Below are 15,308 nucleotides of genomic sequence, written 5' to 3'. Positions count from 1 at the left end.
GTAAATTTGATAAATAAAGTGCATTATTAGTAATTAACAATAATAAAAAAAAAGAATATACTCAAAATATTATTTTTGGAGTTGAAAATGGAGGAATACATTGGAGAGAAATCTAATTCCATTTTGCAGTTCTCTCATTTTGGAGACAAAAATGAGGGAATACATTGGAGATGTTCTTAGCAGCATTTTTAGTTGAACAAATCATTTATGTCATTTTTCTAGAGGTTCATTTTTTTTGGATGAAAATAATCTCCAACTAATAATCTTGAATGTGACATTTGGTGAGTTAGGTGGATATATGTAACTGCTTGCTACTGGTTATAGACTTATAATTTCACTTTTTATCTTCTCACCTATTAACATCCAAACTCTCAACTGCAATGATAAAGATAAAACAGATATTTTATCAAATTTATAAATTAATATAGTTACTCGTATTTTAACTTCATATATGAAATTCCGGTGAGTTGGTATTGAAGCTGAGTCTCCATACTTAGCCAAAGCAACAAATTGTGGAAATGCAGAGCAAATGTTGGTAAGATTAAATGATCAAGAACATCATATGGTTTCACTTTCAGATAAACATGTTCATAGTAATGAGGTAACTTTATTAAAAAAAAAACATTCGAAAATTCGTCGCCGAAAACAAAAAGTCCACTACGGAATAAAATTCATCCAATCATGATAAGCAAAGCCATATTCGTGGGACCCATAACGCACACGACACAAACACAATTTACATTTCTGTACATACTTTTATTTTACATACAGTATGTTGACATTCTTTTGTTGACAAAAAGAATATTTTATCCAATATCTGATCTATCTGAAACTACTAAGACCATGTCCACTTCCGAAAAAGGGGTTCATCCAAATATCATAATATTTTTTTTTGGATTTTGTTTTTTTATTTTTTTAAATTTGAAAATTATTTTTTTGGACCATTTAAGATGCTCCACATGTGTGATGAACCTGGATAAACCTGTGTTAGGAAGAATCTGGGCCATGAACCTCTACCTTTAAAATTATTATTTTATTGAATTTCGTCTCAAAACCTGTGTCATGAACTCTTAAAGAACCTCTGATAGACATGCTCTAACATATTTTCTACATTTCTTTTCGATAAAAACATATTTCTACATTTCTTTCACGATAACCTAATCTTAAATGTGATTCAATAGTTAAAAAGTTAATAGGTAAAGATTAATATAGTTACCACTAAAAGAAAAAATTTATCCAACCACTTAAATATTCACCGCCATAGTTGTCACCAGATGAAATGATAATCTTTATAATTATAGAAACTTAAATGTCCTATAAAACCAATTGTAGGAGTTGACAAAAAAAAAATTGTCGGAAGCGATTATATCAAACTACAAATATGTCGACTGTTACTTTAATATATACGCCAACTCCAAGTTTGATATATGCTTGGAGAATATCGAAAACTCAAAATCTATAGAATTCAATTTTCTTCTCTATAGGAGTAACGTCATTTCCAATAAAACAATAAATAGAGGGGGAAAAAAAGTTTTTCCGTTTCGTTCTTTTAAACAAATGTCAAAAAAAAAAAAGAACTTTGAAATAAACATTGTCACAATGTAAAATTTTTGAGTTTTCCGTAACCTTTTTTTACACATTACAAAAAAAGAAAGAAAAAAAAGTCATAGAGCTTAATTGTATTTCCTTTTTGTTATCGTTTGCTTCAAGTTGAACCTCTCTCTCTCTCAGTCTCTTTCTCACACACACACACTCTCTCTCTCTATTGGATTCTTTTCTCTGCAATCAAAGCAAAGCTCTGGAAAATTTTTCTCTCCCTTTCTCCTCAAACTTTCTCTCTTCCAAGCTTCTTAATTTCAAATACGATTTAACAACAATGCACCAGTTTTCAATACTTGTGCACATTTCTACAGGTAAAAACTTCGATCCTCCTGAATTTTTTGCTGCACGCTGAGAAAGTCTTCTTTGGGTTTTTGCTGCTGAGGAAGACGAATGTTGGAAAAATGAGATTAAACAACGAAAATTTTAAAGAAATATAAAAGGAATTAAAGAAAGGTTTCCAAACGGCGTTTCAAAAAGTTTCGCGATTCTCGAGATTCATTTCAAATCCTTTCTTCCTTTCTTCTGTTCATCTTTTTTTTTTTTTTTTCAAATCAGGATCTAAAGCGTTGGCTGGTTTCTACAAATTTTCCCGAGAAAATTTCTAACTAGTATATAAGCATTTGCTAAGAAAGTCCAACTTCCGCAGCTAAATTTCGGTAAAATGTAGAGTCAAATTTTGACCTCTGAGCTTCTTTGGGTATCATTTGAAGCAGATGGGTTTATTTGTTTTTTTTTCTAATTTTATTTTATATGATTGAAGATACGAATTGATTTCGCTGAATCTATTATTATGAATTTTCTCGCAAGCTTTTGTTGAAGAATTTTGATGGTCAAGGTTATCAATTTTCTTATTTGAGAAATTAGTTGTTGTCCTCCTCTTACTCTGACATTGTAACATTAAACAAATCTTCTTTTTTTTCATCTCTGATCCATTATTATTTGTTTTTTTTTTTGGTTTGTTGCAGAGGCGTCTACAAGAGCTTGACGTTTAAGGGCTTTGTTTGATACATTATTGAGAAGAAATGGAAGGAGAATCGTTTGGTTTGATCGTTGGGATCTCACTGGGTTTGGTGATTGGTGTGGTGTTAGCTATCTCAGCATTGTTCTGCTTTAGGTACCATAGGAAGAGATCTCAGATTGTGAACAGTGGTTCAAGTAGAAGTGCAACGCTTCCCATCAGAGAGAATGGAGCTGATTCTTGCAACATTATGTCTGATTCCACGGTTGGTCCTGACTCACCTGTCAAATCCTCAAGCAATGGGAGGTCTATTTGGCTTGAAGGGTTTAGTAAGAGAAGCAATGTGATCTCTGCTTCTGGCATTTTGGAATATTCTTACAGGTTTGTCTCCTCCTGACAAGATCCTTGGTTTTAAAAATGCTATCAAGATTTTTCTGGATCAGAGTCTCCTGATAAGGTTTATTGTTTATTGTCTGTTAACCAATGAGGACTAGACTTCTCTTGTTGGAGCTCTTTGCCAATTCTTAAAGTTCTTTAGGAGGGGAATGCTGATTTTTTTTTTTTGGTAGTGTGTAGTTGGATCGGATGTTGTGAATAATCAAACCGAATCTTGACGGAGAAGATCATTTCTTGCTTTCTTGGTCTTATAATGAACATATGTTCTATGGTGGTTTGGTTGACTCAGGGATTTGCAGAAAGCAACATGTAATTTCACGACGTTGATAGGGCAAGGAGCATTTGGACCTGTCTACAAAGCTCAAATGTCCACCGGTGAGACTGTTGCTGTGAAAGTTCTTGCCACTGACTCTAAACAGGGCGAAAAAGAGTTTCAGACAGAGGTAAGATATATCTATGAAGTGTTCTTGATTATTCTGTATGAAACATAGTTATTCTTATCGTCTTCTTCAGTTTATTGCTAAACTCGCTCATTCGACTATATTTCTCAGGTTATGTTATTGGGAAGGTTGCATCACCGTAACCTGGTGAACTTGGTTGGATATTGTGCAGAGAAAGGCCAACACATGCTTATATATGTCTACATGAGTAAAGGAAGCTTAGCTTCTCACCTGTACAGTAAGCAACTCTACTCTATTTTAGATAATGTATTGATCTGCCTGTCAGTAAAAGAATGCAATGTAGATAATGTATTGATCTTTACTGAATCTTTTCAGCATAGTCACTCACCTCTACTATCTAACATGGTTTGGAATTAACCAATTCGATGAGCTTTCATACAAATTTGAAACACACTAAAAATGCTTTCTTGATACAGGCGAAAAACACGAACCTCTGAACTGGGATTTGAGAGTATATATTGCTTTAGACGTAGCACGCGGTCTAGAGTATCTTCATGATGGGGTAAGCTAAAATTGCTGAAACCATCCACCATCTTTAATGCATCTCTTAAGAAACAGAAACTTCAAAAGCCATGGTCGAATCAAATTTTTCCAGGCTGTTCCTCCTGTAATCCACAGAGATATCAAATCTTCCAACATATTGTTGGATCAGTCCATGCGAGCTCGGGTAAATATCTACTTTGTCCACTTGAGCTCATTTCATTACCTCAAGTTTTCTCATTGTGATTATCATTTTTTAACTTCAGGTTGCTGACTTTGGCCTGTCTAGAGAAGAAATGGTAGACAAACATGCTGCTAACATAAGAGGAACGTTTGGTTATCTTGATCCAGAGTATATCTCCACAAGAACATTCACCAAGAAAAGCGATGTTTATGGCTTCGGGGTTTTGCTTTTCGAGCTAATAACTGGAAGAAATCCCCAACAAGGTCTAATGGAATATGTTGAGCTGGTAAACCAACTAACAAAACGCATGAATCCCACATTTGTTTATTTGAAGAATTACATTAAAGACAACTTCTTGTTTTTTTGTTTTGTTTTTGATGAAATAGGCGGCGATGAATGCAGAGGAAAAAGTAGGGTGGGAAGAGATTGTGGATTCAAGATTAGATGGGACATTTGATTTACAAGAAGTGAATGAAGTTGCAGCTTTTGCTTACAAATGCATCTCTCGTGCACCGAGAAAACGTCCCAACATGAGGGATATTGTGCAGGCTTTGACACGTGTCGTTAAGGTGAGACATAGCAGAAAACGTCAGAAGAAGTCTCCTTCGCCTTCTCCGCCGCCTCCTCCTACGGTGGAGTCCGGTGATGAGCAAACCGGAAATAGATCAGTTCGGTCGGAAAATCATCACAGGAGAGATAATTCCATGGACAGTACACTTGAAGACTAGTGATGTATTGAAAAAAAAACAAAGGTATTAAAGTTTATAATTATAATTATTATAATATATTTTATTGGATTTCATTTCTTTTAGGGGTGGATTATAGGATGATTTGTACATTTTGTTAGGAGGAATGCTCTGATGTTGATGGTAACTCTAAAATTGTGGAAAGATTACTTGGTACCAAAATGCGATATAGAAATGTGTTTTTTCTCTCAAAAAAGGTTTGCTGATTGATTCGATGTAAGCAGTTAAGAAAGAAAAAAAAAAAAAGAAGGATTCATTTCGATGTTCATAAATTCGTAAAAGAAAATCGTAATGTAATTATCAAAAACCAAAACAATCGAAAAAGATTGGCGGGCAAGGCCATATTAAATCTTTGTCAATCAAGCCTTTGACGAACGAGAGAGAGTGAGATCGAGATAGTGAAAAAAAGTTTGTTATTCAATCAAGTGTCAATCTGTACAATTAGTCATCCTCTAACTTATATACACAATGTGTAAACCAATAATAAACCAACAGAATAATAAACCGAAATAACCGGTTTACTATCTAATATACCCTTCAAGTCGTTAGCTTCTGATCATCTGGAAGAAGATAAAGACTTGATACATTCATACGATCCAATAAAGAACGAAATGGACCAGGATGAAGTGGTTTGGTAAGTATATCAGTTAGTTGATTACCAGTAGATACATGAATGGTCTTGAGATTCCCAAACTTGAGTTGATCTCGCACCGTATGACAATCGATTTCTATGTGCTTCGTCCGTTCATGAAAAACTGGGTTTGAGGCGATATGAATGGCTGACTTGTTGTCACAAAACAACTTTGCCGGACATGTGACTGTAACATGAAGATCTCGTAGAAGTTGTTGCAACCAAATCAATTCACAAGTTGCTAACGCCAAACTTCTATACTCTGCTTCAGTACTACTCCTACTCACAACTGATTGTTTCTTCGATTTCCAGGAGATAAGAGAAGTACCAAGATAGACACAAAATCCTGTGACCGAACGTCTGGTATCTTTGCAAGTGGCCCAGTCAGCGTCAGCAAAGGCATTCAAGCATAATTCTGTATTAGCAGAGTACATCAATCCTTGGCCTGGATTATTCTTGATATACCTAAGTACTTTATGTGCTGCTTGAAGGTGAATGTCCGTTGGGGCTGATAAGAACTGGCTCAACTGATGCACAGCAAAAGTAATATCCGGTCTGGTAATGGTAAGATAGAGCAGTCGACCAACTAAAGCTCTATATGCCAAGGGTGTATGTAGAGGTGTTCCGAGATCCTTTGTAAGATGAAGATTCGAATCCATCGGAATAGTACTAGGCTTACAACCCAATAAACCAGTATCTGCTAATAAGTCTAAGGCATATTTTCTCTGACAAATAGAGATACCAGCAGAAGATCTTGCAATCTCAAGTCCCAAAAAAAATCTTGCTGGACCAAGGTCTTTGATTTGAAAAGCTGACCTGAGAAGCATCTTCAGACTCTCAACGGCTGCATCATTGTTGCTGGCTATCATTATATCATCCACATATACCAGCACAGCAACAAAAGATGTAGAAGTCACTCTGACAAATAATGTGTTATCAGCCGGAGATTGAATATAGTTAGCACCCATCAACACAGAAGAAAACCGTTTTTACCACTGTCTAGATGCCTGTTTTAAGCCATAAAGAGACTTACGTAGGCGACAGACAGGATTAGAAGGTAAAACAGTACCTACTGCAGGGTAACCCGGTGGAAGCCTCATGTAAATCTCCTCTTCCAGATCTCCATGAAGGAAGGCATTGGAGACATCCATTTGTGTGAGACTCCAACCTTTCGCAGAAGCAAGGCCAAGAAGAAGCTTTACACTCGTTAACTTTGCAACATGAGAAAAAGTGTCGATGAAATCCACTCCCTCTTGCTGTGTGAAGCCCTGAGCAACTAATCTCGCCTTGTATCTTTCAACCGAACCATCTGAGTTGTACTTTATTGTGAAAACCCACTTACAACCGACCACGTTCTTATCTGGAGGTAAAGATTCCACATCCCAAGTATGTTGGACCTCGAGAGCTTGAAGCTCTACATTCACAGCTTTAGACCATTTCTCAGAGGCCATGGCTTGTTGGAATGTTTTCGGTTCAGTCTCCACATCATAGGCAAAGATATATGATTGGTAAGGGATGTTTAGATGGTCATAAGAAAGAACCGATGATAATGGATAAGGCGTAGTATGTGAAGGGGAAGGTGTGTATGATGAAAATGGTAAAAGGTTACAATGATACTGGGAAAGATAGTTTGGAACCCTAGTAGTTCGTTTAGGCCTAGCATTAGATACAGAACTAATATCTATATCATGTGTCCCTGTATTAGACAATGTTGTGGTACTAAGATGTGCATGTAAATGGGATGCAGTATCTAATGAAACAGATGCAGGTGGATGTGATGTATTAGATGCAGGTGGATGTGATGTAACCGATGCAGGTGGATGTAACGAATCAGATGTAGATGGATGCGATGAATCAGATGCAGGTGGATCAGGTAATGGCATGGTTTCAACAAAGTGTAATGGAGCAGGTAATGGTAAAATCGTATTAGGAAACATGTCAACAGTTTCAGAAACAAATTCACTCGTCTTAAAAGGAAAAATGGTTTCATGAAAAACGACATTTCTAGAGATAGACACAGAACGAGATTCTAAATCCAGAACTTTATAACCTTTATAACCAGAAGGGTATCCAAGAAAAACACAAGGTTTGGCCCTAGGTGAAAACTTGTTTCGATCTTTAATCAACGTTGAAGTGTAACACAAAGAACCAAAAGCTTTTAACAGTTTATAATCAGGAAGCTTTCCTAAAAGCAATTCAAAAGGGGATTTATTATCAAGTAATGGAGAAGGTAATGTATTTATCAAGAAGACAGCAGTGAATACACAATCACTCCAGTATGGCAAAGGTATGTTTGACAGAAAAAGTAAGGATCTAGCCACATTCAATAAATGTTGATGCTTACGTTCAACAACAGAGTTCTGTTGAGGAGTATAAGCACATGAGAAGTAGTGGAAGATACCTTGTTCTTTTAGTAAAGATGTAAAAGCCAATTCGGGTGCATTATCTGAACGTATTTCCTTAACTTTGCCATTATATTGAGTCGAAATCAAAGTAAGAAAAGCAGGAAATATATTCGAAACATCTCCTTTTTTCTCAACATGTATAACCAAGTGACTCTTGTACAATCATCGACCAAAGTCAAAAAAATATCTATACCCTTCTACAGACTCAATACTAAAAGGACCCCAAATGTCCAAATGAACTAAATCAAATGGCTTAGAAGCCAAATTATTATGAGAAACATATGCTAATCCTTTCTGTTTAGCTAATAGACACACAGAACAATGAGACACTTCAGAAGAAACATGTTTAAAGCCAGGTAACAAATCTTTGAGTTTGAATAAAGTTGCTGATGAGGGATGCCCAAGGCGATGATGCCAAAGATTCCCATCAGCCAAAACTGAACCACAAAACAATGCAGGAGGTGATGATGAGAGGGTTGCATTCTCAAGAATGTAAAGGTTGTGGTAAAGTTTACCCCTCCCAATCATCGAGCCCCGAGAAAGTTCCTGAATCAAACAACAGGTGGAATAAAAATGAGCAGAACAGAACAATATTTTAACAAGAACACTAACACTAATGAGATTAAAATGAAAATCAGGTACATGCAAAACATTATGCAAAACTAATGATTCCGTATTGTATATTGTGCCCGTGTGTGTAATAGGAACCTTAGTACCATTTGGAAGTGTAACAGTAACACTAGATACAAGTACAAGTTCTCTAAACAATTCTAGATCAGAACAAACATGACTAGAGGCTCCACTATCTATAATCCATGCATCACGGGGAAGGAAATGTTGTAGTGACGATAGGCAATGATTTTGAAAAGTAAGGCGGTTATCTTCATATCTAAGACTAGTAGATGGGAAAGAGACATTACCCGAAGTACTGATTTGAGCCATGACACCCTGGTCAGTAATGGTAGCTGTATTTGAAGTAGAAGCAACAGGCTCTTGAGTTTGCACTTGAGATTTAAATTGAGAAATCAACCCTTGAATTTGCTGTGGAGTGAAATCCTGGAGATTCAGATTAGCACCACCACTAGTCAGATGAGGCATACCCTGAGGAGCTTCATACGGATAATAACCACCAGAGTCTGAATAGACATTAGCAACTGCATTTGCATTCTGGAAAGACTGAGGCATCTGCATTTGTGGCATCCGTGGCTGAGTTTGTGTTTGTTGCATCCTTGGCTGAAACGGAGGACGAAACCCATTTCCATTACTCTTGTAGCCCGGTGGAAAACCATGTAGCTTGAAGCATTTGTTAACAATGTGACCAATCTTTCCACAATATGTACAAACTGGCTTTTGCACTGGATGAGCAGTATTATAAGCTGCAACATAAGCATTCTCCTCAGTATAACCTTGCAACAATTGTCCATCTTGCTGCACAGGTGTATTGGCATTAAACGCCACAATATTAAATTTTGTAGTAGGTCGAATAGACTTTTGCCTTTCACCTTGACATACAATGTTGAAGGCTTCTTCAATCGTTGGAATAGGCTTTAACATGAGTATATGACACCGAGTCTGTTCATAAGACTCATTAAGTCCCATTAAGAACTTAGTAACTCGACTCCGATGCTGCAATTTCTCCCATAAAGCAGCTGCATCACATTCACATTTGCCACAAGTACAAACTGGCAATTCCACAAAATTCTTATGTTCTTCCCATAAGGTAATCAACTCAGTATAATACGCTGATACATCCATCGATCCTTGTTCAATCTTACTTAGCCTCTGTTCTATGTCATAAACTCTAGGTGCATCATCTTGTTTAAATCTAGACATCAATTTTTCCAGATTTCTTCAGCTGTAGAGATAAACAAGAGACTCTGCCCTATCTTCTTTGAAACCGAGTTCATCAACCATGTTGCAACCATATCGTTACAACGAGACCAAGCACCATACGTTCTATCATTCTGTAAAGGTCGAGGAATCGTACCATCAATGAATCCGATTTTGTTTCTGACATTCAAAGCCATACGCACAGATCTCCTCCATGAGTGAAAATCCGAAGCAGTCGTAAGTCGATCGGAAACAAGAATAAGACCAGCATGATCGTTTGTATGGAGATAATACGGATTCTCATAGTGATCTTGTGTATTCGAAGATTGAGCATTAGGATTCACCATAGAAGGACTCGGAACTTGATGTGTAGCTTGATTATTCATGATTCAAGAAAAAATCAAAGAAAATAAAAGAAAATGCGTCGAGAGAGCAAGAAATCGAACGCACAAAGGTCAATCAAAGAGAAATCAAAAAAATCAGGACGGAGAAGCATGAAACAACTCCGATTACACAATCCGCAACAATGGCGTATAGTAGCTCAAGAAGATGAAACGAAATCGGAATCGCACAACTCATTCTCAATAGATCTCGAAGCACGCAGAAGATTCATTGAAGCTCTGATACCATATTAAATCTTTGTCAATCAAGCCTCAAGATCATTGACGAACGAGAGAGAGAGTGAGATCGAGATAGTGAAGAAAAGTTTGTTATTCAATCAAGTGTCAATCTGTACAATTAGTCATCCTCTAACTTATATACACAATGTGTAAACCAATAATAAACCAACAGAATAATAAACCGACATAACCGGTTTACTATCTAATAAGCCATTCATCTTGATCTATTTATTATATAGACTTATTAATTCTTCATTTTCATTCTCTATCTTCAATCTCACTTGGCACATTCACGATGTCTCTGCTTCTGAGTCGGCTCTCGAGACCTGCGTTGGTGAGAAGATCATCTCTTCTTCATCATCTTCTTCTCTCTAAAGGCTTCTCATCTTCCTTGCTGCAAACCCCTCCTTGCTTCATCGTCACTGCTTCTCCTTGTGGAGAAAATCTCGGAAAACTCGTGGTTATGTATGCTAATGGACGTGGATGCACTGACTTGGAAAAGAAGGTGCCTCTGGAGTTGGTGGATAGCGATCTAAGGGTAACGATCGGTGCATCTTATGGCTGGGTAGCTGCTTTGAACAAGGACGATGGGATCCTGCGTCTCCAAGACGATCTAAACCCGTTTGCATCGGATACAGATCCCAAACGCATCTCTCTGCCTCCTCTTGTAACTTTGCCTTGTTGCCAAACCCAAATGGTCACCAACGTGTCCATGTCCCGAAGATGAGGACTGTGTCGTGGCTGTCAAGTTCTTGGGACCTCAGCTCAGCTTTTGCAGACCAGCTCAGAGTAACAAACCCGAGTGGACCAACGTCAGAATCGAAAACCCCTGTTTCTACTCCTCTCCTGTCATGTTTTCCAATAAAGACGACATGTTTCGCATTCCTGGATCCCGAGGCCACTTCATTAGATCATGGGATCACCGCACAGAAAACCATAAACCTAAGTTTCAGAGGTTGCGATTTCAAAACCTTCCTGAGCTGACCAAGACCAAGCGAGAGCTTTTGCTTTCTTGCTGCACAAGCGAACACTTGGTGGAGTCAGTGCCGGACTAATCAATTTAAATGCCATAATCTAAATTTTAAACAATGTTATTTTCTATATTTTGTTTTCAAAATTAAAAAAATACAAATTTTTTTTTAAAAAAAATCATAAATTATTTCAACTCCATAAATAGTTTATAAAAATGCAAAAAATAAAACTAGTATTTTATTGTTGAAATATGGTTTTCTTGGCATTTTTTCCTGCAAAATCGTTCATTAAACTCTCATAGTCTAGTTTTTCAGCCATAGGTGTCTCAATAGATAACAAAACTAGCCCATTTAATCGCTCTTGTGACATGGTAGATCGCAAATAATTTTTTATCAGCTTCAACTTCGAAAAACTTCTTTCAGCAGTGGCAACCGATACCGGAACTGTTAACAATATGCGATAAGCAACTTCTGTGTTTTGATAACAATCATCCATTTGTTTCAAAAAATCAAGCACTTCAATAGGCTACCGAACTTCATTTAGTATTGAAACTCAAAGAATTTTCAATTCCATAAACATATCATCACCAACTATGTCTGAATGCATATCATTCGTTAAAAAAGCCTCCAAGTTTGCACATGATTTCCTCAAATAATTCTCGCTTACTGATGTCAGTTTTTTTAACCAAACAAAAACCCAAAAGTTTGTTTATACTTTTGAAATTGTTGTTCAAATCTGGATTCAAGAGAAACTAGAGCTTGATCCATGAGTGTATTGAAGTAATCAAACCTGAAGCTTTCTTCAAGCGATAATAATACGTTTTCATTAGTTATCTCATTGTCTTCATCAAAATTTTAAATTTTGTTTATTTATATATACTCATTATATAAGAAAAATTAATTAAAATATGCCCCTATAAATTGGATGCCTAATCCGTCGCCTATTTCGCCTATGCTCTAGACCGGCCTTGGGTGGAGTCAGTGAGTCACCAGGCGAAACTTTCTTGGTTAAGTGGTATAGGAGAGCCACTCCCAGTGGTGTGGTGAGAATGAAAACGAAAGCTTTGATGGTGTACAAGCAAGACGATGAAGGAAACACTCTTTACACGCAAGACATTGGAGATCTCTGCATTTTCATCTCAAAGTCTGGACCTTTCTGCGTCTCAGCTAGCTCCTTTCATGGCATGTGCTCTAACAGCGTCGAAGTCTTGGATGTGGACAAATGGGCATGTGTAGATCTGCCTGATTACTTTATCATTAGTCAAAATCCTTCATCCAGGCATCCTTACTACATACCACCTCAAAATATAGACTAGTAGTGTTTGAAATTGAATCTGAGTCTTGAATCTTGGAAACATCAAATCTTCTGTTTTTTTTTCTTTTCAAAACATCAAAATTATGCTTTATGAAATCTCTATTACTCAATCCATAAGTTTTCATCTATAAGACATGCTATTGTCTCAAAATGGGCCATCCGCCATCCATAACTCGCTCATTGGCCTAGTTTTTTTCAGGTTATATATGTATTGGGAAGGTTGCATGGCCATAACCTAGTGAACTTGGTCGGCTATTGTGCGGAGAAAGGCCAACACATGCTTATATATGTCTAACATGAGTAAAAGAAGCTTAGCTTCTCACTTGTACAGTAAGCAATATATATATATATATATATTAATGCAGACGAGTTCAACGTTTTGAAAATGACCATGTAAAGGAACACAACAACTATTTGAATTATTGGTTATGGATTTTTTTTTTTTTTTGGGTCTTTTGATTTTTACAGAGAACCAAATGATAGTGTCCTTTGTTTGGGAACAAAAAAACAACAAAACATCTAAAACTTGATGAATTGTTGAATGAGTTAAAATAAGCCAAAACTTAATATATAAAACCTACAAGTTTGGGTGTATTTTAGGTCAAGCCGAGTCTAAGCCCAGTCTAAGCCCAGATAAAAACCGCTAGTTAAGTTTATTGATTATAAACGGTGTCGTTTCAGAGTCTAGCTATAATCGTTATCCACGTTTTATCGTCATCAGTCGAACGGATAGGACGAAGAAGAAGAAGAAGAGGAAACAACTGTTAGCCCATTTCGCAGTGGAAGTTGCAGAGCGAGAGAACAAGTTCAAAAAATGGCGACCATGTCTGCTCTTCAGAGCTCTTTTACTTCTGTCTCTCTATCATCCAACTCCTCCTTCCTCGGCCAGCGTCTCCTTTCCCCGATTTCCCTCTCCGTCGCTTCTCCGGTAACTCCGAATTTCGATTTCTGGCTCTAATCTCTCGCCCTATGTTTCCAGTCTCGTTCGAAATTTGAGATTCTGAACTTCACTTGGGTGCGTTGTTATCATTTTCGCTGATTATGGTCTTATGACTAATGGAATGGTACATCTATTGTTTTTCGTTGAAAGAAATCAAAGACATTTCCACGTTTAGGTTGAATTTGTAGTTGTACGGATTTATATCTTTCATTGGACCTGTAGATTAGGTTTGTTATTTTCGTTTTTGATATGGGAAATTTTCATGCCCAATTGAAGAAAATTCTCTCAAACGAGTGAAAATTGAAAAAAACAAAATTATGTGTTGTTCTGTGCCCTATGGATTATGTTTACTAGACTATGGGTTGAAGAATGTGCATCGTCAATTTCTTATGTGTTACTACTCGACTGAGATGAAGTAATGAGAGCTTGAATTTTTCATAAGTTTGATATTTCCTAAATGGAATGCTGTTTTTCTCTCTACTTGCCTTGGCGATGCAACTGTGACTAGAATGAAATCTGTTTTAATGTGTAAAATCAAACTTTAGTTTGTGGTCATAATCATCTCTGAACGTTATGGCCATGGCTCACATTTCGAAGACGAAAGTGGTTTTTGTTTTTTTGTGCATTTGGTCGCATATGGTTTTGCTCCAACATATTGAGTCTGAAGAATGGTTTTGCAGTTTTTCTTGATGTTTTCGTGTTAAGTGCAAAAATGGCTGTAGTTGGATGGTTCCTTATAACTCTGCTCATCTTTTGTACTCATTGCAGGTCAAGCCCGCCGAGAACCCATGTCTTGTTCTTGCAAAGGTTAGTAAGCAAATCATTTGTCAACCTTTCTGGATACGAAACTTTGGATTTTTATGCCTGAGAATCAAAAAGGAAATTGTTGATCACATTCCTTGATATCTAAGTGCATCACCAGGATTCTTGTTCGTATGTTTTGATTGTTGTTGTGTATTTCACTTTCAGCTTAAGCGTTGGGAACGAAAAAAATGCAAACCAAACAGTCTTCCAATTCTGCACAAAATGCATGTCAAGTTTGGAGACACGGTCAAAGTAATATCTGGACGAGACAAGGGTAAAATTGGAGAGGTCACTAAGATCTTTACTCACAACAGCACCATCGTTATCAAAGATATAAACCTCAAGACGAAACACATGAAGAGCCGAGAAGAAGGAGAACCTGGCCAAATTGTTAAGGTCAGTCCACTAAAATGACACACTTTCTTTATTTTATTTGCAAAACAGAAACCATATTTTGTTAGCTCCCTTCACTCTGTCTTTAACGAAACTCGAGTGATGATTAAAAATGTATTACATTTTCCAGATCGAAGCACCGATCCACAGCTCAAATGTGATGTTGTATTCAAAAGAAAAGGAGGTGGTAAGCCGGGTGGGTCACAAGCTCCTTGAAGATGGACAGAAGGTAAGATATCTGATCAAAACAGGGGAACTTATCGATACCATTGAGAAGTGGAAGCAACTTAAGGAGGCAAAGGATAAAGAAACAACCCAAGTTGCAGTTGCCTCCGCATCTTAGGCATCTCACTTGTTTCTTCTTCGTTGCACTTTTGATTTATAGACTAATGGACCTATGCATTTGATGGATGTATTGAATCCCTTTTTAAGGTAAAAGTGTAAAATTTCTGCCACATAAACACCTTTTTGCTTCTCTTAGTAAGCGTAGAATGATATTTGGAAACAGGTCATTTATTCAAAATATAAAATCCTTATGAGTATATTACAAATTTGAGTGCATTCTTAAAGCT

The 15,308-nt window shown here is 36.9% G+C and overlaps 3 protein-coding genes and 1 pseudogene across 5 annotated transcripts; 3 read left to right on the top strand and 1 right to left on the bottom strand.

Moving 5' to 3' along the window:
• The first annotated feature begins 1,754 nt into the window (after window positions 1-1,754).
• LOC18017011 (calcium/calmodulin-regulated receptor-like kinase 1) lies at window positions 1,755-4,987 on the top strand. 3 transcript variants are annotated; one of them, XM_024156253.1, is made up of 9 exons: window positions 1,755-1,913; window positions 2,568-2,941; window positions 3,246-3,399; window positions 3,508-3,634; window positions 3,834-3,919; window positions 4,013-4,084; window positions 4,164-4,367; window positions 4,468-4,833; window positions 4,929-4,975. In XM_024156253.1, the coding sequence occupies exons 2-8, from the start codon at window positions 2,625-2,627 to the stop codon at window positions 4,807-4,809; spliced, it is 1,302 nt and encodes a 433-aa protein (XP_024012021.1). In that variant the 5' UTR covers window positions 1,755-1,913; window positions 2,568-2,624; the 3' UTR covers window positions 4,810-4,833; window positions 4,929-4,975. The 3 variants fall into 3 exon arrangements, with proteins under 3 accessions (XP_024012021.1, XP_006401557.1, XP_024012022.1); XM_024156254.1 differs by adding an exon at window positions 2,158-2,265 and having other exon boundaries at window positions 1,782-1,913; window positions 4,468-4,987; XM_006401494.2 differs by having other exon boundaries at window positions 4,468-4,987.
• Window positions 4,988-5,364: 377 nt separating this feature from the next.
• On the bottom strand, window positions 5,365-6,426 carry LOC112086478 (uncharacterized mitochondrial protein AtMg00810-like). The gene has a single exon (XM_024155428.1). It carries the CDS (start codon window positions 6,424-6,426, stop codon window positions 5,365-5,367), a length of 1,062 nt encoding a protein of 353 aa, XP_024011196.1.
• Window positions 6,427-10,608: 4,182 nt separating this feature from the next.
• LOC18017010 lies at window positions 10,609-12,600 on the top strand (annotated as a pseudogene).
• A 678-nt stretch (window positions 12,601-13,278) lies between these two features.
• Window positions 13,279-15,272, top strand: LOC18017009 (50S ribosomal protein L24, chloroplastic). Its single transcript, XM_006401492.2, has 4 exons — window positions 13,279-13,527; window positions 14,308-14,346; window positions 14,509-14,739; window positions 14,867-15,272. The coding sequence occupies exons 1-4, from the start codon at window positions 13,414-13,416 to the stop codon at window positions 15,077-15,079; spliced, it is 597 nt and encodes a 198-aa protein (XP_006401555.1). The 5' UTR covers window positions 13,279-13,413; the 3' UTR covers window positions 15,080-15,272.
• The last annotated feature ends 36 nt before the right edge of the window (window positions 15,273-15,308 follow it).

This window comes from Eutrema salsugineum, unplaced genomic scaffold, assembly GCF_000478725.1.
Source record: "Eutrema salsugineum unplaced genomic scaffold, Eutsalg1_0 scaffold_2, whole genome shotgun sequence".
NCBI lineage: Eukaryota > Viridiplantae > Streptophyta > Magnoliopsida > Brassicales > Brassicaceae > Eutrema > Eutrema salsugineum.
This window is presented reverse-complemented; position numbering and strand designations above follow the sequence as displayed.

What these genes read in the sequence shown, in the direction of transcription:
- LOC18017011 (XM_006401494.2), top strand. Translation starts at nt 2,625, where the DNA reads ATGGAAGGAGAATCGTTTGGTTTGATCGTTGGGATCTCACTGGGTTTG. An exon ending in AAAAAGAGTTTCAGACAGAG is followed by an intron (nt 3,400 to 3,507) that starts GTAAGATATATC and finishes TATATTTCTCAG; the next exon opens with GTTATGTTATTGGGAAGGTT. An exon ending in TAATGGAATATGTTGAGCTG is followed by an intron (nt 4,368 to 4,467) that starts GTAAACCAACTA and finishes TTGATGAAATAG; the next exon opens with GCGGCGATGAATGCAGAGGA.
- LOC112086478 (XM_024155428.1), bottom strand. Translation starts at nt 6,426, where the DNA reads ATGGGTGCTAACTATATTCAATCTCCGGCTGATAACACATTATTTGTC.
- LOC18017009 (XM_006401492.2), top strand. Translation starts at nt 13,414, where the DNA reads ATGGCGACCATGTCTGCTCTTCAGAGCTCTTTTACTTCTGTCTCTCTA. An exon ending in CCCTCTCCGTCGCTTCTCCG is followed by an intron (nt 13,528 to 14,307) that starts GTAACTCCGAAT and finishes TACTCATTGCAG; the next exon opens with GTCAAGCCCGCCGAGAACCC. An exon ending in AACCTGGCCAAATTGTTAAG is followed by an intron (nt 14,740 to 14,866) that starts GTCAGTCCACTA and finishes TACATTTTCCAG; the next exon opens with ATCGAAGCACCGATCCACAG.